Source organism: Larus michahellis, chromosome 3, assembly GCF_964199755.1.
Source record: "Larus michahellis chromosome 3, bLarMic1.1, whole genome shotgun sequence".
Classification (NCBI taxonomy): Eukaryota; Metazoa; Chordata; class Aves; order Charadriiformes; family Laridae; genus Larus; species Larus michahellis.
The window spans coordinates 59,243,658-59,266,272 of record NC_133898.1 but is presented as its reverse complement, the minus strand read 5'-3'; the positions used below and the strand labels follow the sequence as shown (position 1 = coordinate 59,266,272).

At 34.8% G+C, this 22,615-nt stretch overlaps 1 protein-coding gene across 1 annotated transcript in view; it reads right to left on the bottom strand.

The window, feature by feature from the left end:
* The window catches only part of ADGB (androglobin), a 118,784-nt gene that overhangs the window by 49,855 nt on the left and 46,314 nt on the right, over positions 1–22,615 (bottom strand). The window contains exons 13-18 of the mRNA XM_074580356.1: positions 20,591–20,735; positions 12,000–12,036; positions 5,974–6,142; positions 3,966–4,029; positions 1,695–1,797; positions 515–656 (exon numbers count right to left, since the gene is read on the bottom strand). Coding sequence (XP_074436457.1) covers positions 515–656; positions 1,695–1,797; positions 3,966–4,029; positions 5,974–6,142; positions 12,000–12,036; positions 20,591–20,735 — 660 coding nt within the window. The remainder of the gene's footprint in view (positions 1–514; positions 657–1,694; positions 1,798–3,965; positions 4,030–5,973; positions 6,143–11,999; positions 12,037–20,590; positions 20,736–22,615) is intronic.

Here is a 22,615-nt window from a genome sequence, read left to right as displayed (position 1 = left end):
GTATGTATCTATCATATTAAGCATTGTGAATGTGAAGTAAGATACGCAAGGCTTCATGGATAACCTCAGAATTTCTCCTGTCATGTTTCATAAATCCTCTTTCAAGAAAAGCTATGAAACCTCCTATGGTATAATCATGTTTTTACAGGTCCACTAAAAATCCCAGTTCTATATTTTTTGTTGGTACTCCAGGAAATGTCTCAAAATCATTCTAGTTAGAAACATTTTTAAGTAGGAATTTCTATTCCAGTTTATTTTTTAGCAGGTCAGTGCAATTTTTCTTGCTAAATGCTCTTAAATAAGAGTAAAGGATTCAAAATCTTTATAAAGGTTTTGGTCATTATTTTAAATTCATAGCAATATTGCAGTCTTACCAAATCCTAGCTATCAACCAGTTTGATATTCAAAAAACTTATGTTTTAGGAAATAAATTCTTAGTTACTGTGTAAAGTAAAGGATCATCTCAAGCCTTAAAGACTAAAGTGTTAGGACAGAAATGAAGCCTCATACATACCCAACAGGAAGACTTAACACGGTAGCTTTGGTTGCGGATGTATGCATCTTTAACACAAGTTCTCCAGGAGTCACACTTTTCCAAGAGAAATGTTCAACCATCAGCACACCCTTTGAAATACTAGAACATTCTTGTTTAGTACCTAGATTAAGAAAGAAAAATAAAAAAAAAAAGAAAAAAACAACCCCACGCAATTGTGGCGGTGAATAACAGTTAAATTAAGACAAATACACTTATGCAGAATCTGTAGCTACTTCACAGTCACTGAAGTCTTCATATAAGCTTTGATAACTCAGAGAAAAGAGATAGCCATTTAAAATGCATAGGTGGTACAGAATATGGCTTATTTGTATATTTACTACAAAATAATTGTTAAAAGAATGTGTTAGAGGAGGATGTGTAAATCAGACATCTTCCAAGTCACTTAAGGCTGCTCTTAAACTCCATAAAAATCAATTCTGTCTACATGCAAAGGAAGCAAACAGTCATACAATGCTTATATTTACATTATAGTTTAATTATTTTAACAGGATGGTTAGTTTGGTCTTTTTGAGCTTTCTTTTGGTTCTATCTACCCTATATGCACTAAAAGTATGCCCATAACCAATGTTTAAACGTCTGATTAACTTAAGCCTACCGTCATAATATGTGTTAGCTTTTCTGAATGCCATTCTATGATTTTCATAAAATGCAAGTGATTTTTATTTAAATCATCCAAGCTGTTGGATCTTAAAATAAGCCAGCTGTAAATAGAATTAAGAGCTTATTGTGCACCAGTTTAAAAATCACTTCAAAAATAAACTTTGGTCATAGTGCCGATTTTACAGCATTTTGATCAGCTAAGGCATAAAGTAAAGTGGATTGCAAGAATGGAATTTGTAGAAAAAGAAACTCTAAGAAACACAAGGAAATCCACACCAGAAATATATTGATGACAAGCTTGCATCAAATCATAATAAATAGGAAAGGGAGGGATCCTTTCAAGAAAATATCCATCATCGATATGAAAGAACAAGAAAGTATTGCTTCAATATTAGTGTATTTCCTAGAATCAATGTGACTATTTAATTCAAGACTCTCAAACTCTATCAAAATACACCACAGACAAACACAACAGCACAGACATATTCAAGAATGGGAAAACACAACATTAACATGCACTTTTCTATGTTGGCCTTACCTCCGGTATCATCCCAGCGTACCAGTGCAGAAAAGCTAACCAGGATTTCAATGGGCATCAGACTGTCCACAAGTAAATAATAGAAGACTTGGTCATCAGTAAACTGCATGGAAAAAATGGACATTTGTTCATCTTTCATTTTCATTGAATGGTGCCTGCCTGGACTTATACATAGTATGACTAAGATTTCAGATATTGTGACCATACCAGATATGGTATGGAAAGTAAGTAATTAACTGTCACTACTTCTTCCAAATTTCAGAAATGGCATTTAAGCCCACAGTCTCACGCTGCATGTATAAACCATAATGCTTAGTTAAGAGATAAAAGGAAACAGAAGAGTTTCTTGAAGGAGAATATATCTACTTTTGTATGATAGTCTTCATATGTGCCTCAATTTAGTCGTTCTACTTGCCAAACAACATTCAATGGGAGACCAAAAATTTTGGTTTGTGCTGCAACTTTCTGATTCTAATTAATTGCAGTAAACTAGAAAGAAATAAGTACTCTTTTAATTTGTAACGCATGACTGATTCTGCCTCATTATGTTTTTTTCTACAAAAATATATGGAGGCAGCATTTTTCACTCTTGACTTTAATATATAATTCCTATGGCAGTAGTAGAAACTATAGAATCATAGAATACCAGGTTGGAAGGGACCTCAGGATCATCTGGTCCAACCTTTCTTGGCAAAAGAACGATCTAGACAAGATGACCCACCACCCTGTCCAACTGAACCTTAAAGGTGTCCAATGTTGGGGAATCCATCAGTTCCCTGGGGAGATTATTCCAACAGCTGATGGTTCTCATTGTGAAATCTTTTCCTCTTGCGTCCAATCGGTATCTCCCCTGCAGTAACTTGTACCCATTATCCTTGTCTTTTCCATGTGATTCCTTGTAAAAAGGGAGTCTCCATCTTATTTGTAGCCACCCTTTAAATACTACAACATGGTGGTAACGTCTCCCCTCTGCCTTCTTGTCTCAAGGCTGAACAAACCCAATTCTCTCAGCCTTTCCCCATATGGCAGGCTTCCCAGTCCTCTGATCATCTTTGTGTCCTTTCTCTGGACCCTCGTTTCTGTATAGTGGGGACCAAAACTGAACACAGTGTTCCAGGTGTGGCCTACAATGACTCTACTGTTCCTAGAAATTCTTCAAAATCTGAAGGTGAATGAGTGTCTTTGCTTCAGAACTGTTTTAAAAGGTGCCTTCCTACGTTCTACAGAGTCACATCAATACATTTTTTGTATTTGATCCTGGAATACCACTATTATTATCTTCATAGCATAATATAAAAGTGTTCTTCTATAAGTCTGATACAGAATTTACCTGATAGTGTAAACACCTCACCTGTATCAATGTAAAAAAAATTAGAATGATTTTACAGCAAAGGGTTAGTTTTTCGGCACAATAGCATTCAGGCTTACGTAGTCTTGATGCTGATTATGGCTTGTGAAAGTATACTGTGCTGTGATTGGGAAAATTTCTTGTGATGTGATTATAAATAGAGAGAGGTGTGGAACTGCAGGTATACTACAATTATGAAGCATAACCCATGTGATTAACCTTCTCAGAACAGGATTTTACACAAAGTTCACGCCTGGAGTTTACATTTCAGTACTCTACAATTACACTTCACTTACAGTATAAAAGTAGAGCTGGAACGGGATATTCAACCATGTTGAATAACCTTCTGATAATACGAACTAATGGTAGGTTTAAAGAAACACTGTAATTTCAGTGTAACTAAGGGGTATTTCTAATCCTTGGAACAGAATCTTGCAAGTTGCTAAGGGACATAACATGTAAGGAGAAAATGGAGGGATACACTATACAGACTCCTGATTTGGGTCAGGTGACAGGTGAAGATGCAGCAGAATTGAAGGGCAGATTCTGCAGCTGAATTGTCATTAAATTTAGTTTAGTCTCTAAATTGTTATAAGATAGATTTAAATCGATATAAAGAAAGGATGGAGATCTGATTCACTGTAACATACACTCTCAACTGCCATGATTTGCATACTCAATTTTTCTATTATTTTGCAATAGCATTTTTTTTTCTTGTCTTAAACACAGTGAAATACTTCTGGATATTTGCTAGCAAATATTATCTTTGTATTGACTATAGCAATCTTAATGCATTGTTATTTTTTCAGTAGTAGCAGTCCTCTGTGATCTACCAATATCACTTAGGATATATGTATTATCAAATTATGTAAGACTTTAACAAAGATTAAGAAAGCACATAAAAACTCAATCCAGTCATATACCTTAAAATCCGTCTTCTGATAGTTATAAGCATATGTATGTGGCTTGTGGAAAACATACAAGTTCCTAGGAATAAAATAAAATAAAAATACATTTTTACGAAATAGTAGGAAAATAATCTTAGTGTAAATGATATATTTTCGGTAAATGTCTATTTCATAGCATAAGGTACTAATTTTACTTTCATAATCAGACTCCCAGCTATTTCTTAAAAATGGTTCAACATTTTTAGTTTCATGAAAGGTGAATACAATTCATCTTCAGAGAAAGCAGATGACATTAATTTGTATCTTTGCTGCACTTCTTCAATTTTCCATCGGAAATCAGGCCACTAGTTTGTCCAATTTGAATCTATAAATGGTAACCACGTAATATTACTCTAAAACTTCCATGCCTACCTGAAAATCATCATTAATAAAGTCATCTATAAAGTATCACTGGAAGGAAAAACTATTTTGTATAGCTTATTAATATGTTTTTTTTCAATTCTGTGGTGTTTGCACACCTTCAGAAAGCTACTTAGTTCCTGACAACAATTTTTTCTGATCTTGATTTAACCAAATGCAACATAAATGAATTCAGCTTTAATTGAGGATGGAATCAGCTGTGAAGTCCAATGTTTTATGTAAAATAAATGTTTTGATTACTCAGAAACTTCACAGGGATCCTGATCCATTGCTGGCATATCAATTCCTAAAATGACTAAAATTTTTCTCATTTCTCAAAGTTGATATGAACTCTGAACATTCAGCTTTTTTTCACTGTATCTGAGATATAGGCATGACAGACAAGGAAATGCTTTCAATAGAACTGACTGGTAAACTGAAAATCTTAGGCGCCTAATTTTTTCTGAGTGATAAATTCTTCAAAGGTCAGTCAAGATACTTTGTTAACAGCTACTTTATCAGTTCACTGTGAAAATAAGTAAACTCTCACCAGTTGAGGAACAGGAATAAGAAACTGACAAATGCTCTATACATTATTTAATATTACAGTGGTCTACAAAAGGTCAACCGTACTTTAATGTTTGGCTAACGAGTTAAAAAGTTCATATTTTACATTCTCTCTGTATGACACTGTGAGCAAGACTTTGAAAGGAAAGGAAATTACTCTGTTTGTGATGTCTTTTTCTGAAGGCGAAGGCCCTACGTTCCTGGACCTGGGGCTCCCCAAAATTAGTCAGGCGAACCTTAACAAGGTCTAAAGTGATCTATGAACTAATGTTCCTGTAGTCCTGCTGGTATAAAAATTACACATTCTCCCTCAGAGAAAGAGCGGAGTTTAATATCTGCTCAAGAAAATACTCATTTATGAAAATAAAAGTTTCACAAATAAATCTCAGTTACAAATTCAAATGAAAAAAACCTGGGTGAATTTTCTCTGATAAAATTACTCCCCTCAGCAATGTCAGATTCTCTAAAGGATCTATATGGTACCGGGCTTCTTAAATCTGGAAGACAGAAGCTAAAAATAGTACGCTACAATTACACTAGCTTCTTTTTTGTGTTTGCAGAGGTATAAATGCCTTGGAATTATATTGAAAAATGAGGGAAAGAAAGTACCTAGCTTACCAAGCTGAGCTATGCTGATGGCAACAGAAGATTTCAACAACTTTTTTTTGCTTTAGAATTGTGTTGTTCAAATGCAGACTGTATCTGTTCAGCGGCTGATGGGTTGGGTATGTGAGCACCGTAATGGCTGCGGGCCCCATGACCTACCATCTTCCACCCACAGTTCAGACATACACTTCATGAAGCTGACAGTCGTGTTCTTTGCTGTACTCTGGAGGACATACCCAGGACACAGTGTGGGGCTGCACCTACAGATACACTGCCTACAGGGACAGCAAGTCTGGTCCAAAGAGTAGCCTTGGGACTACCCTAAAAGGCAGGATAGTTATACAAAGAAGGTCTGTTGAGAAGATACGGTTGCTATATAGTCACGTTTCACATTTTACCATTGCTATACTGTATATTTTATGAAAGAAACCCCAAACCCTCTGTTCCTTACTGGAAACAAACACAGAAGTCTTCAAAGCTAATCCAGGTTTCCCTGGAAACAGAAGTCCTTTCTGACTTGATTTCTTCCTTTGATTTATCCCCTGTCTGGTTGTTCATACCATTATCAGCTGTTTCTGACATTTGTTTTGCATCAAAACCAATATTCTCATGTAATTCTTCTGCAGAGATAAGACAACACACAGAGACAATACAGTGACAATATGCGCATTTAAGTAGTATTGTTGTTATATTGAAAAATTATCCTAAAATCACCAGGATATTTTCCATACACCTCAGAAGTTAAAAATAAAAACTAACCCACTAACCTAAAAAGCTCAAAAGGTGTCTGAAACTCTGTATAGGTATTTGTTGTTTACATCTGCAACTGCTTCAGTATTCTGCCTCAATATACTATCACATATTGAATTGTGCACTAGAACTTTTCATTTGAGCATGTCAGTTGAACATACATACGAATTCTGCAAACCTAAAGTCATCTATATAAAGAAAAATGTAAACCCTTGTCCAAAGCTCCTATTCAGTGAAAAGCTGACGGGGCAGTATCATAAAATTTTTACAAACCACAGAAAACAAAAAACCCCACAGAATTGTTGAGGACACAAAGACCTATCCTTGCCTCTGGTACTTATATAGCACCCCCTGTGATGCTACTCATACAAATCAGTCTAACTACTTGTAAACAGAAATAGACTTGAACTACATTACATGAATTTTCTTGTAGGAAAATCAGGACTACTGTTAGATTCATACCAAAATATAAACACAGAAAGTCACATAGACACCTTTTGCAATCACTTAATAACTTTTCAGTTGAGTTGTAATGGCACTGTCTCTGCCATTACTCTGTGAGATTCATATAAATAGTTATTGAAGATGTTTAATCTGACCCCAAAAGAAGTTTTGAGAATATCTCAGAGCAGCTGAGAATAGTAGAACAGAACAGCTCAAACACGAACAGCTATTTATTTGGAATGTTTGCTGAGGAAAAAGACGAGGTAATATTCAAACAGGTAAGACAATGAGAAAGCTAATTAGAAAAATGCATAATTTATATCTAAATGTGTTTTGCAATACTTCATGATCAGCAAGACACATAGTGATGTGCCGGATAACTAATGAGTTTATCAGATGCATCTGGCTCTAAATGAGTTTGCAACTATTTTTCAAGAATTGAAAGAAATGTAATGTCAGGAAATGCACCAAAGATCTTTTTCTCTTCCTTACACTATGGCAAAACTACCTGAAAGCTATAAAATCTAGGCTTTTTCTTAGGTTTAAGTTAACATGGGTTTTAGGCCTCTGGTGAAATAACCACAGTGCTTGGCTTACAAATGTGAATATCACAGATAGGATGATGAAGGGGTCACCAGAACAGAACTATGCCCAATGTCATCTTCCTGTGGCTCAATGCTGCTGATTGTTCCTTCTGAACATGAGTACTAGAGTACTATCGATAGACCTTCTGCAGGATCAATAAGGCCAGTAGATCTCTGCAGCCTTCAAATAGAAGATATGCTCCACCCTATGTAAAAGTCAATACGGGAACCTTTCTGTTGATTATGTATGCAGACTGGGGTTAGAGGGAAGACAGCTCTTCCAGTGCAGCTAAAGGAAAGCCAAAATGGTATCAACAAAATGGCTAGTCTCCCCACTTCTCTTTTAAGAAGTAATGAGAATGCTGTAAGAACGTCATCAAAAAACTTATTTTATCCTTTTTGATCTATGCAGTCCAAAGACAGAGCTGTTCAGAGCTTGCTGATACAATTATAAAAAAAAAATAAATCAAACTGCTAACTAGCATTTACCTTGTATGCAAGAAGTGACGTTTCCAGCTATGAGAAGCTGCAAACACTGGGTGATATAATGAAGATATAATTTATGGAATAAAACGATAAATACATTTGAAGCAAACCTTAAGTGATGTTCAGTATAAAATAGCATTTTAAAACTGACATATGGAAGATAATTGCAGCAAATAATTGTCCGTAATTATCATATAATTAATTCCTTGAACAAATGCAAATACTAATCAAATACACAGGGATATAATATGAGCTTATAAAGTTAAACCCTGCAAAGAGCTTCAGAAAAGGGAACAGCTTATTTGAATTCAAGAATTTTATGCTACTTAGAACTCAAGCAACAAAGATTAATGCTACAGTCAAGCCCAAGAGAAAAAAAAAGTAACTGATGAATAAGGAAAAACACTCAAGTACAGAAGTAATAACAAAATATGCATTGTAACAAAAAATAGAAGACAAATAAAACCAGATCAATAAGTAAGAGCACAGCAGCATACAAACTAGAATAATTAATCCAAAAAGGGAAAAAAGAAGGAGTAGCAAGTGAACACAGATTAGCAGAGTTTATCACAAAAATACCTATTTATATGGTAAGAAAATACTGTACTGCATGAAACCCCCCAAATTATTGAAAAGTAACATTCTTAAAGTGAGAAGAGACATTTTAAGACAGTTTAGGATCAAATGCTGTCATTGCTTTTGGTAAGTGCTCATCATTTTTCAAGCACTGGCTCTTTTCTGAGGTGCTTAAATGGAAATCAAGCCCCTAATCAAACTGACTACAGTTTTGGGTGCTAATATTTATTCAGTATCTGGAAGCTTTGTATCTGGCTCTTTATAGCCACGAGCTAGCTCTTTAGGAGAACACAATAAGAGGCAAATTAAAACATTTGCTGGCCAATCAAATGAAAAAGCATAAGAAAATACTACCTTGTACAGAAAATGTTAAATGTCTTTCAAAATTTAAATGCGTCCCCCGTCTCAGTTTTCAGTTAGAAAGGACAGACAGGCTGGCTTATTGAAATAGAGCTACAAAACCGGAAATTCCACATTCACAGCAGAAATTGCAAGAACTTAACACACCGAATATTAAAGTTGTAGCTAATTTCCATAACAGAGCAGAGAAAAAATGGCATGATAAATCTCCAATCCATAAAATTGCACTTAAGAGGTCTTTAAATGTAAGTTATCCATCATGAGTATGAAGACTAGCAGATGTTTTAAAGAAAATATGAAAAATGACCTAAGCAACTACAGATTGTTTAGCCCAACACCAATAAACCAAATTTCAAATGCAGGCAAGGGGGTAGATGAATTTAAAGGCAAAATAACCTTACCCAGGTAGAACATGTCAGACTATTTCAGGGTTTGGGATTTTTTGGGTGTTGGGTTGGTTTTGGTTTTTTTTTGGGGGGGGGTGGGGTGGGGGAGCAGTGGGATGATGGAGGAAGGGATTTTTTGATGAAAAAAATCAAAGAAACAGAAGTATCATAGATGCTCTGCCTTAAACCAAATTGAATTTTCATCATGAAAAAAGTGCTACATAATGCTGCAAAGATGAAGGCAACCAACTTATCAACTTCAGGTCCACTTTAACAGAATGTCACATTCTAGCTACTTTTACGGAAAATATAAAGATTATCCCCGTGATCAAAGAAATTTTCCACATTACTGTGTACTACTTCAATATATCCTGTACACGTTGTACAGTAATGTCATACATAATTCCAGCATGCCTATTTGAAATTTCACTTTCTGGTTTTGTCAGTTTCAGCCTGGATTTTAGTTTCGTTATGTCTCTGGACAAATACTGGAACAGCAAGATTTCTGTGAGATAACAGATATAATGTGATACTACAAACAGCTTCCATCAGAGCCACTATCTGCACCAAAAGTAATTGCAAATCATAGAAAAGCACATCATCTAGAGAATGTAACTGCTTTATTGTAAAAACTACACAGAGTAAGTGTAAATGTACAAATTTTCATTTTAAAACAAAGCACAATTAAGTGTAATTATATATTTTAGGACAAATTTTTTGTTTTGATACGTTTGCAAAGCTATGATTTCCTACTCTAAGGACATTCTAGAGAAAGACAATGATGCATTATACTTTCACAAAAAAATTCATTGCATTTGCTGAACCGCAATAGCACAAAATTTCAGTGGACTTTAGCAGCCTAAATAGTTTAATGAGAATATTTTAAACTATTTTTTTAAAACAAACAAACAAACAAATAAACAAATATTAAAGGACAGAGATTCCTAAAATAAAAGGTCAAAATATTGAAAAGCAATTATTTATCCAGGAAAGAATTTGCTTATATATGTGTGTTTACGTGTGAAACATCACTGTTATCAGTAGGAATGTGTTTCAAATCCACTTCAAGTGAACAGAAAGAACTTTCCTGACATTAGACTATTCATATATTTAACTGTCTAATGACCTGTAACCAAACTCTGGAGAGATAAAGTTATTGAATTCTCCATTCACGTACTTTGCAAAATTTAAGTCATTTTTAGCCATATTAAAAAGTATATTAAAACCCCCATACACACAAATAAAACATTTTTTGAAAGATTTCTCTGCTTCTCTCAGTTTTGGTTGATGATTCATGCTCTCAGATATTCTGTGGAGTTGAAAGACTCCTAATAAATCTTTTTTAAATAACAGAAATACGAAGTAACCCTCATAACCTACAGTGCATGCCATAATGCAAAGCATTAAACCAAAATATATTATTAAGGCTCCTTTCCCAATGTTTTTTTTTTTCTTTTAAAAATAATTTTTTGAAGATGGGTTTAGTTCATAACTAATTAAGACATTAAAAGGAATTGTGTTCTTTAAAGAAAAACAATCATAGCTGTACCACGTAATGGGAGCACAGAGCTCCAGTCTTTGAACCCTGTAATCATCAGTAATATTTTCTATGTAAAGTTGGAATAAATGGATTTTGCATTGAGAAATGACAACATATGGGTTGAGATGGCCTGGAGATTGTGAAGAGAACCTGGGTACAAAGGATTTTGTTACAGTAGTAATGTGAATTATTAGTATTATAAGCCAGAGGATGGAAACATGCCCACTTTGTCCTTTCCCTTGGTTGTGCTATGGGAGCTTTTCTTCAATGGACATTTCTTGAGTAGACTTTTGACTAAGCGGAAATGATGGTTTTGCTGGCCTTTTTTTTCCCCCTCTCTTTATAACCTTATCTTGTGTTACCCTATTTGGGAGTTACTAGAGAGGGTTGATAGGTTGCACATTTTTCCAGAATGAAGATAATGTTAAAAACTGTGAAAATATCTAAACATCTTGGGTAAAATTACTGGGTATAGTTACTCCAGAAGTTAGGATTTTGGGCACATGCTTTAACTGAGAGGATATTTATTGTATTTCTAAATTATTGGAAGAGGGAATCATAGATATTTTACAGATAACAAAATCAAAATAAAAAAAATTGTTTTAAAAAACAGCTTTCTATGCCGTTTCCCCCCCTGAGAATCAATCTTCAGAAATGCTTAAAAAGCAAAGGTACATTGCACAAGCTGAAGAGCTGAAATCCTAAACAAAGACAAGTGTCACAGGTATGAAACATGCTGTAAATAAAGCATGAATCCTATTCACATGTTTCACATGTTCTTCTGCTCTGAGAGTAACTTTCAGAACTCTGATAAAAGATGTTTCCTCGCAGTCAGTATTTGGAGAGGTTCATTGTGCACCATGCAAATCTGCTCATTTCTTTTAAAAAGAAGGTTGTTACTAACTTCTCCTTACCAAACCCTTAAAACATTCACGTAAAGTACTCATTTTGAAATTACTCAGTTTAAATAGTCTTCAAATACTAATCTCATAAAGTAACATTTATTAAGATGGAAGTTGCCCTTTTTATTGCCTTTTATTTCAGAAAATAAAGTATAATTCACAGTGATTAGAAAATGAGCTCTGTGTACAAAATACAGTATATTTTACTGGAGAGTAACTTATGAGAGGTGCTATTTTTTCCAAATATTCCTGTAAGTTAGGGAATTCTTAATACCTATCTGAAGATTCTACTGTATCTAACTATACATGGTATTACCAGTTCTTCAAAATCTTTTCCCATAAAACCGATAACCATAGAAGATTCTTGATATTTGTACATGAGGATTAACATTGAGGCCAAACAATATGGGAATGACAGAAGTCTGAATATAAACTTCGAACACACTTACCTTTACTGGGTCTGTCTGTGTTTTGGAGGGTGGTCTCCTATATGGTGGAAAAAACCACAAAAAACAACAGTGGAAATTATAATCTTGCATTATTTTTAAAGAAAATACTTGCTTTTGGGGCAGTCTTTCCTGAGGTGAAGAAACAAATTAGCAAGTTATCACTGTAGTATTTATTTTTATTTATTCTAAAAAGAGAAATAGAAACAATAAAATTCACCGTAATACCTACATATACATCACCAACAGACAGACTGATGTTTTTCTAGAGAAGTACACGTCTGGGATAAAAGCTGTTCCATATGCCTACTCCTCTGCTATTAAAAAATGTCCTTTGATATTACTGTTCTTTGACAATAAAATAAATTCTATTCTAAGAACCAATTAGTGCTATTTTAGAACCAATTCTGTTCTTTCATATGCTAAGTTTACGGTCTTGGAAAGTATGTGGAGGGGTCCTTTTCCAACATGCATTTCTTGCTGTGCAAGTGTACACAACTGTCATTGGCAGCAGCATGCCTGATTGCTACAGTTTTGGTTTTCTATCAATCAGCTACATAAATAAAAAGTAGCCCGCTCTTTTTTAATGTTTTTTTTGGCAAACAATTTCATCCTGGTCGATCCCATTTACAAGCTGCTGAACTTTCCTTACAGCTGCTGAACTGATAGGAATGCAATATCCACTTTCGTTTAAAGTTGAAATCATAGAATCATAGAAGCATAGAATTGTTGAGGTTGGAAGGGACCTTTAAGATCATCAAGTCCAACCTTTAACCTACCCTGACAAGAGCCACTTCTAAACCATGTCCCTAAGTGCCCCATCTACCCTTTTTTTAAACACCTCCAGGGATGGTGAATCCACCACCTCCCTGGGCAGCCTATTCCAATGTTTAATAACCCTTTCAGTGAAAAAATGTTTCCTAATATCTAATCTAAACCTCCCCTGACGTAACTTGAACCCGTTTCCCCTCGTCCTATCAAGTTAGCCAGCCTTTCAGAAAGTCCACTCATTAAATTTGCAAAGATGGGGTCCTTTTCTTTGAGAGATTAAAATCTTCTATATCCTTCCTTCTGATTGCCCTCTTACCTGCAATATGACACACTCCACACAAGACTCACTGGCACTTTTTTTTTTTTAACTAGGGAGGGAGAGCAGGAGAAAGATTCCACAGCTTATTTCCTATTTGAATGTGGTACTATTCATGGGTTAACTAGACCAGCTTTGCCTTTGCAAAGATAAATATTAAAGCCCAAAAAGGCTACTGCAAACAAATTTGCAAGCTTCTTTTCATGCTAGGTCTCCCTTTAACAAGATTTGTCATCCTTCCCCCCACGCAAACTCTTCATATATACCCATCTTTACATGTGTCAAAGGCGCTAATGCTGAAACTGACAGCACTGAGCTGGCAAACAGCTGGACACATACAGTGATTTTCTGTTCTGCATTTCAAGGAGCAGTTGTTGGAGCTATACTGACTTGGAGCTGCTTTTATGCTTTCTCAATACAATCTGGGAACATTTTTTGAGGGGCACACTGACATAATTTAGAGATTCCGAGTGAGTCAGACTGGATAGCACGCCACAACAGAACCTAAAGCTTGCACGAGGTCATTATGCTATAACCCCAGGCCTGCCTCAACCCTCCCGTTACAGACTACCTTGCATACACAATACGAAGGGACCTATGAATGCTTCCTTAGAGGAAAGCCTTAAAGCTTTCTACTTTAATTCCTAGCTGCAAGAAAAGTCTTCCTGCAGCAGCTTATAGCACCTCCACAGGCCCAGAATAGGCTTACGAACCTCAACTCTATCAAAATTTCACGTGTTCTCTGAACTAACTAAAGGAAAGAGTTGAGAGAAGAAACTACTGATTTAAGAGTCTCTGCCCCAAAATAGGAAGTACCAAATAATTTAATACTTCTAATTTAATTGCAGTATTCTTTATTGAGAGAATTTGAAAGTCCCATTTTTGCACCACATAAATCCTAAATTCTATTCCAAATCTGCCGTGGGTTTTTAAAAGAATGTTCATGAGTCAAAGCTGGGGACAGATCTAATATAAACAGCAATTAAGAGAAAAATACAGACATTGTTGAAATTGTTAACAGTTGGTTGAACAATTTGGTAGTTGAATTATATTATGCCTTACATGTGCCTTTTTAGATTAATTTCTTGCTTTTCTAGAGCAAATGAACTGAAAAGGATGCAATAGCATTTAGCGATTGCCCACATACTTCAGCTCCTGTTTCCAGACTTCCGTGCATACAACTGTGCAAAACAAAAGGCAAGCCGTGATCACTTGTCATGTGACATTGACAGTCACACCCCAACATTTAGGTCTGAAAAATCTCTAGTAATACATGGACTAGCTCTCCCCTTTCGTCTGTGACTTCAGAAGTACGCATGCATAGAGCTCTCGTATTTCTGCACGGGAGTCCACAACTTGCAAGATTCCAATATTGCCAAATTTCTTGTAGGAGTCACAAGGTTTACCAAACAGGTACACGTCAACTCTACAATTTCTCAAGTTTCTTCTCAGAAATCCTGGGCATGTCCAAAGTATAAAAAGTATCAGATCTACTGTACAAGCCTTGGAGACTGTAATGTCTGCACCACGAGTCTGGCATTTTCTGCCAGACTTACTGTTCACGGACACTACACACGATCCATGATTCTAGTAGGGACATGTGGCAGATTATTATACAGCTACTTTGTTGGTATTAACAGCTGGCAGCAAGAAGGCCTGGAGAGATACAGAAAATCCTCAAAAACTGCTTCAAAAGAATTTCCAGTAAAGGAGGAGAACGTACCCTGGAAAATCTGGATGCTTAGTAACGTTACTTAAGGCAGTTTAAGCTGTGAAAGCAATCTAACCACAGTTGTGTAGAGTCTCCTGTAGGCTCATTTACTCAGTTTTTGGAGAGCAAACATAACATAGTCAAAAGCTGTCTGCTTCTCTAATGGTACGGGATGATTTCACCTACCTAAACTTCATTGATATTGAGACAACTGGAAGTGTCAAGGAAGTTCTCATCCTGTGATGCTATTGCCTCAGCATAGCTACTAAGGCATTGGCACAGAAAGAGAAACTAAAGTCATTTTTCCTCCTTAATGAACACACATTTCCTGAAAGGTCAGTTCTGCTGCCACAGTATCTGATAAAGAAAGAATTAAAAAAAAGACTTGGATCCAGCTGTGAAACACGAAAGGAGGCACACAGTTAAGATTCAGGGAGAATTCGGTTACTTATTGCTCTTCCTACAATCAATAGGAAATCTGAATGCAAAATGTGAGGAAAATTCCCTGGTTAACTTAAAAATCTAATTTATCATGAATTATGTTTTATATTCATTAACACATAGTTGTAAAAACAATGGTAATTCATAAATTTGTAGCTATCTTGTTACTTTCAAGGATTCATTTGTATTGTTCAGCCTCCTAACTATATCATTATTTTATTCAAATCCACCAAATAATATGTTTTAAAATCTATCTGATGTTTTTATAAAACCAGTATCCTTTTCTATTGTAGAAATGATGCATGGCAAGACTTCTTACACCAGTTCTACTGTAAAAAACACCAGCCTTCTTCCAAAAATAGGCTCTCTGGATATAACTGCAGGTGAAGGAATAAAGCTTCAAATACATCCATTCTAAAATTAAAAATCCATTTTAAATCTACCTCCAAAATGACAAACATGACCAAAATATTGCTTAAGATCCAACTCTATTAAATTTCTAGGTTTGATGTTGACCTGAGAGTTATATCACCAAAGGGTTTTGCATCTATAATCACTTGGGTGCATTCTTTTTTTGCCTGCTCCTGAGTCACTGTTTCACTAATTGGAAAATCAGTTCTAGTTTTAGCTGTGATGTGGGAGAAGGTAAGAGAGGCAGCTTTTGAAAAAAGGCAGTGGTACAAAAGAACAAACAGCTGCAAAGTTGTGCAGAGACCGAGGTATAGAAATGGCTTAAAAATACTGGATTACCAACACAGCTTCTGTTTTAGTCAGTCTCTAACATTGGAGCTATGTCAATCTGTGTAAGCAAGTAGATATTTATGGGCCCACCAGAAAGATTCTCTCTACCACAACTGTCTAAACTGAGATCTCAAGTCCCTCTTCTAATTCACGTGCCTCATATCTCATGTGTACTTTTACCCTGAAAAAATAAGCAGGGAATTTTAATTTTGTGCAGATTGAAGTAATTTTCAAAACTACAAAATTAGTAAAGAAAATAGAGTTTCTACCTAGCTGTCCTGTTAAATAAATACCAATTCACTGGGGTTATGAAATACGTCATAAGAAGGATTAAAATGAGAAGAAAAAGCTTGTTATAACAGAACAGTCTGGAATGTTTATGGGGAACATGAAAAAAGCACACAACAGCGCGTGCAAACTAAATAGACTGATATCAGCTGTAAAGCAGAAGGTTAGACTGATCTTGCATATTTAAAAGGATAGCACTGAAGTAAGAAAAATTAAGTAAACATGAACATTAAAGAACGAAGGTATTGTGTTTATTTCGCTGGGAGAGAGTGGAGAATTTAACCCATCTGCTCTAGAAAGTAGCATTGCTGGGGAGCTTGACACTGAGAAGGTATAAAGAAAAATCAGAGTGTTCTGCTTAAGACTTCTGAATATAGCAATCAGCTAGTAATAGCCATTGATGGTAAAAGTATTTGGATTAAATTTTTCTTGCTGTTACTGTTCAACACTTCCTCAAACAGAAGGCAAAGAGCTTTCTTCTCAATGGAATTGGAGAAAACTCATGTCAAAAAAGCCATCACGACGAAGAATGCTCAAGAAGGCTTTTGAATGATAGAGCTACAAGGAAACACTACTCCAGGATAATCTTTTTCTCAAAAGAGTTTGCCAAAATTAGTTACAGAAAACTGCAAGACACTGTGCAATTTACATATGATGGCCTTTTTGCTTTTTTCCTCGCCACAAAAGTGGATGAGGAATAAAAATGAAAGGAAAAATCAAATTCTGAAAAACTTCTAGTTTGGGAAGCTATTATTCCACAAATAATTTTTTCCAACCAAATGGAACAAGACAAAAATCTACTTTCACATGCATTTCAATGCACCTTACACGTATAAATTACTTAGCTTCCCACTGAAGAAGAACAAAAGCAAGCCTCTTCATTAAAGAGCTGAGCCCTATTTTATGAAGTTTTTAAATGAAAAATTCACAAAAAGTATTTTCTTAAAAGTGTGATACAAGATCAATTTAACTGCCAAAAATAGATATTTTTGAAGATTTTTTTTTTCTTAATGCAAATCCGCAAAGCTTTCAGAACTGTAAAATCAGAGGGAGTGGGTAATTCAGGGGAAAAAAAGTTTGAAAAAAATCAATAATAAAACATTTCTACTTTTTGGCATGAATACTTTGGAGACATGAGGGATAATGCCACATCTTTTAACTTGATATTCTTCAAAGATGGTACATCCAGCTCCTAAAATTTATTACTAGTCTCTGTTTCTGTGACAACAGACCTTAGGAACAGTGAATCAGATATTCAATGATGTAACTTCATACAGTTTACATTGGAGTGAATTGAAATATGCCAATTTAAACTTGATGAAGATCTGGCACAGCAGCTGACTGAATTTCACTCAGCTTAAAGCATACAACTGCTGCATCCCAAAGACTTCCCCAGTCTATATCAAAGGTTTTAAAGCAGACATCTCCTGAATAGCAATTGCACAGTTTAAAAACTGAGACAAAATTATTCACACTCTGTGCACTACCATGCAAAATTCTACAAATTAGCCATAACCTAGTGCATTTGGGATATTAAAGTTCCTGTTTCAGTGTTTCCTTTTTTAATCACTAGTTGATTTCAAAAATAATAAAAAAATATAGATGTATATTATTATTATTTCAAGTTTTAAAGCTTTGGAAAAAAAGCTCTCCCATAATGAATCTCCCAGAGATATCCACATAATTTTGTTGATTAAAAGATTCAATATGTGAAATAAAGAAGATTTTTAACTTGTGGAACAACATTATTTTATTTTGCATTGTGTACAAATGCAGTCCTACCTACTGCATGCTGCAGCTATTAACAGGCATAGCATTTTTCAGCTGAGATTTAAACTGAGGTAAAAGTAAGGTTCAAGTACAAGTCAATTAGCTGCTCATGACTTCTTACATTTCATGTCTGAATCAGGTTGCCCTCAGATGAAGTCACACCCATGTTTTCTTCCAACCATCCCAGTTTTATCAATCTCTCTCTGTCTCTTATATTGTCTTACTTGCCCTTGCCTCTCCTTGACTGCGTGTCCTGCTGTGACAGACCAGCTTTCTACAATCACATGGTTCTTACACTATTGGACTAGGGAGAAAATCAAAGTGACTTTTATGCTTCCAGCACATAAATGTCTATTAATTTGTAATTAACTAAATCTATAGTTGTACGTCTAGACAGAATGAAGTCTTGTAACCAATAATTATTATAAATTGTAAGATGCCACTTACAGCTCTTTTTTACCCTGCTGCTTTTGTAATGATTTTCCTAAGTTGCAATCACTAAAAAGTCTTTAAAAAGGTCAAGAAGTACTAATTACACTTTTGTTTATAAACCATACACAAAACACAGAATAACTAAATATATATTCTGTTGCAAAGAATTCTTCTTCACTACAGAAGTACCTTATTGGAAACTAATAAATACTGAATAACTATATCCACATGTATATTTTCTATACACACAATAGACATAGAACAGTTTAAAAAAACATGACTTTCAGATCTTGATACAAAAATGGCATTACAGTATACTCTGAAGAGGAAGCATAAAAACAGACCCTCCAAAAATTACATAGAAAATTATTTCCATTTTATTTCAAAATTTACTTAACTAGATTATGTTTTCTTTATTCATGAAGATACCTAATACTATCCTTAACAGTATGTCCTCGGTCTTCAAACACATTTTGTAACCCTACAGCAGTCACTACACATCAACCAAATATCACAAATGTTATCCTCAAGTATATTTATCAGTTTCTCCCAGAAAAGAAGAGTAGAAATTTTAAAATAATTGGCTCTAATTGGGTCTTTACTACAGGATTGTGTGGATTAAGAACTATGTTGCTGTTTTTCCTTTATGCTGCATTATGGATGAATACATTTTATAGGGTTTTTTAAACTATTTTCTGTATTGTAATCATATTGAATGTAACAGATACGGAACGTAACAGATACTCATTCTTTATTTGGGATAGAAAATAAAGGTAGAGGGGAGAACTGTAGTAAACATTTACAAGTTGAGACTACACTTTCCCCAAAGTATAATTGGTTTATCAAGTTAGATCCAGATTTTGAGTATAGCTTCATTGAAAGCATTTGTATCTTGCCTACACTGCTTTTCCCCTCAATTTTCTTAAAGTCAAAAAAAGAAATGTTATCAGATGCTCTTATGAGCAGCGTTTACTGCAATAAATATGAAATTGAAGAGATGTTTGCACTGCCAAGTTGAGTTCTTTTGTAGGTGTTGAGCAAATAAAATAACTTCAGTGGAACTCTGTTTGTTTTGTGTCTCTATTTCTCTATGTTGCTAATTATTTCCCTATAAAAAAATACTGTGCATGAAATAGTGTAGTGTCTAGAAACTCTTTGAAAGTATACTTTTTTCTCTGTTCAACATATAAGATTTAAATATTACAAGGAGCATTTTGTTAAATGTTTATCTAAATGCAGACTTTGGTAGCATATATAAATAAAAAGGTACATAGCAATTAAAAAAAAAAAAAGCAAACCAGCAAAAAGGGAAAAAAAAACAACAGTAGTTAGAACTGTCCGAAGTCACCCAAGTAATAATGTTTTGCTGAACTTGGGTAAGATTTATCTTATCTATCTTGGATAACTACTGTGGAGACTTCTACCTAGTAACCAGCATTTCCTTGGCTAGCTTGGGCAACCTGCGATCAGTGTGCTGCATCTAGTGACCCTGTTTGGAGGAACGTCACTCTCTCGGGGTGTCGCTCAGGAAGCTCGAGCATCTAATTTACGACTGAGGACTCCCGTAGAAGGCAAAGCATCTGAGACTTAAGAGCAGGTAAACTCAGCATTGAAGCTTTAACTCTTTTTCTAGATCTAGCCAGAAGTTTTTCAATTAAGAACCAAATGAGGATGCCATTTTAAAGGCATCTGTTTATAAAGTTTACATTTTTCAAGTAGCCTATGTACATCCTTCACTGTAGATGAAATACACTAATAGCAATATTAATCCATGAAGTAAACATTTATTTATAAAGACCCCTGACTATCTCCTTAAGACTCTCTCATCAAATTGATTTTAAAGAGTAAAACCAAAATATTTCATAGCGTTAGCAACAGGACTTTTAGAATCTGAGGAACAAATAATAAAAAAATAAGGTAAAAACGAAAAGCATTAGGAAAGATTTCCCACCCAGTACACATCAATATAGCTATAAAGTGGAGAGAGTAGGGAAGTTACTTCAAAACTTACCGAAAAGCCTTTAAAAGCCTATATTTAAGTATCAAGTATTTTCTTTTTTGTCTTTCACTATCCTTTGGAATATAAAACTAGGTCAAGTTTAAAAAAGTTAGGAAAATTATTACCTGAGAATAATCTTCTGCATTTGAGTGTCTCCCACTTGGACTTATATCCACATTACTTTCATTTACATTTTCATCACTTTCAGTAACAGAAGGGAGACAGGATAGGGAACGAAATCCTTTTTTGATGATAGACTGTGGAAAGTGGCTAAATAATAAAAGAAAACTCAAACATTTTAATCCATACATTTACTTTCAAATGACAGTCTTCATAAATACTATTCTTAACAGAATTTTGTCAAAATAATTTGTGCCTCCTTTATTTTGACAGCTTAGTATGGCAGCACAAAATCTATATCTACATATATTATCATTACTGGCTTGGCACTACATGCATATCTACGCTCAAAAAACCCGAACTGTTGCCCTCTTAACTAACGCCCAAAAAACGAAAACCCAAGTCACTTGAGGAAAACTAGATGATAACACCAGAAGTGAATAAATGTCTATGGCCCCTAGACAAGGGAAAAATTTATAATATGCATTACTTAAAGAGAGGTAGGGCAAAAAAAAGTGGTTTTTGTCAGAATAGTTTTTTGTCTTTTCCCTCAAAATAGGTCTCCATAGCTACCAGACAGCTAAAACACACGATAACCAAGGAAACCTGTGCAAGGCCTATTCTGGCTATAGTAAAAGAAGACTTTGTTGCTACCTTGAGTGAAGGCAGAAGTAAAAACTGATGGACATGCAAATAACTCTTCGCTTGTTAAGAGAACTAGGTGAACAAGATCAAAACAATGCTGTACACATGCCAGTTAGACATAAATATCTAATTGTGTTATTGCAGCAATAAAAAACAGAGAAAAATATAAGCATGTGTTATCTAACCCCCTTCTTAGGGATTGAGATAATGAAATATCACGATCTTTAGCAGTAACACAGTCACAATTATCTTCCCTTTGAGTGTTTCAAAATATTTTATTAGAATAAAAGCAAAAGATTAAAAACAGTTTCAGTCCCAATTGTGTATCTAAGTCCCTTATCTTATTTAGGCAGCTAAGTTACTTTAATGAAATGCTAATACTTGCTATATATTTTTGTTGACTACCTGTTAATTAAATCACAAGAGATTAAATTAGCTGATTGTCATGGAAACTTAGCACATTAAATAAACTGTCCTTGACAAAATGGGGTAAGTTGACCATGAAACAATCTATTAAATACAAAAATCCCAATATAAAATATGCTAACATGCAAATACCGCAATATCTTAATTATTATTCTCTCATTCTTTTAATAACCTATTAATAGATATTGCTTAGAGCATTTTTATGTATTTCTAATCCTGCTATTTGAAAACAAACAGTAATTAATTACATGCATTTTTAACCAGTAAAACGCAACTGTATCACCAAAGCTATGATTTTCCCAGAATATTCCAAGGTCATTCTTCCATGGACAAATATTGCTGTTCCAAAAAAAAAAAAAAAAAAAAATCTAACTAGCTTATTATCAACCCATCCAACCACGATGATCAAAATGCAGAACATGTCAAGTATGTAATTTATTCAGTTTACTTAGAGATGTACATAACAAAAGGTGTACACACCTTAAAAAAATACACACACCTCCAACAATTTACAAATTGTTGTTGGACTCAGGCATGAGAAAAGAAATATCCTCCAAAATAACATGAACCTTTTGGCGCTCACTTTGGTATGTGATAAGTATGGTATGTGACACATTCAATGCTTCCTCTGTCAGGAGTTCAGTCAGAATAAAAGAGAGGAGATTAATAATTCTAGCAGGGGCCTACCAAATGTTCATGTCATAAACTGAAACCTGACAGCAATGTAATATGCAGTGGGTCACAGTGAAAGAACAAGGCCCTAATACACCTAATGGTAATACTTCTTTTCTTGTCAGTGAGCAAGTATTACACTGAACATTGAATATTGACTAGAAGTGGCGTATACATCAATTTCTGAAACTTCTTCTTTAAGACACCCTGTTTAAATACCCTGGTTTTCAAGGGTTTACAGGACTTCCAAACAGCCTTAACACAAGGAATTTATACAAAGTCACGTT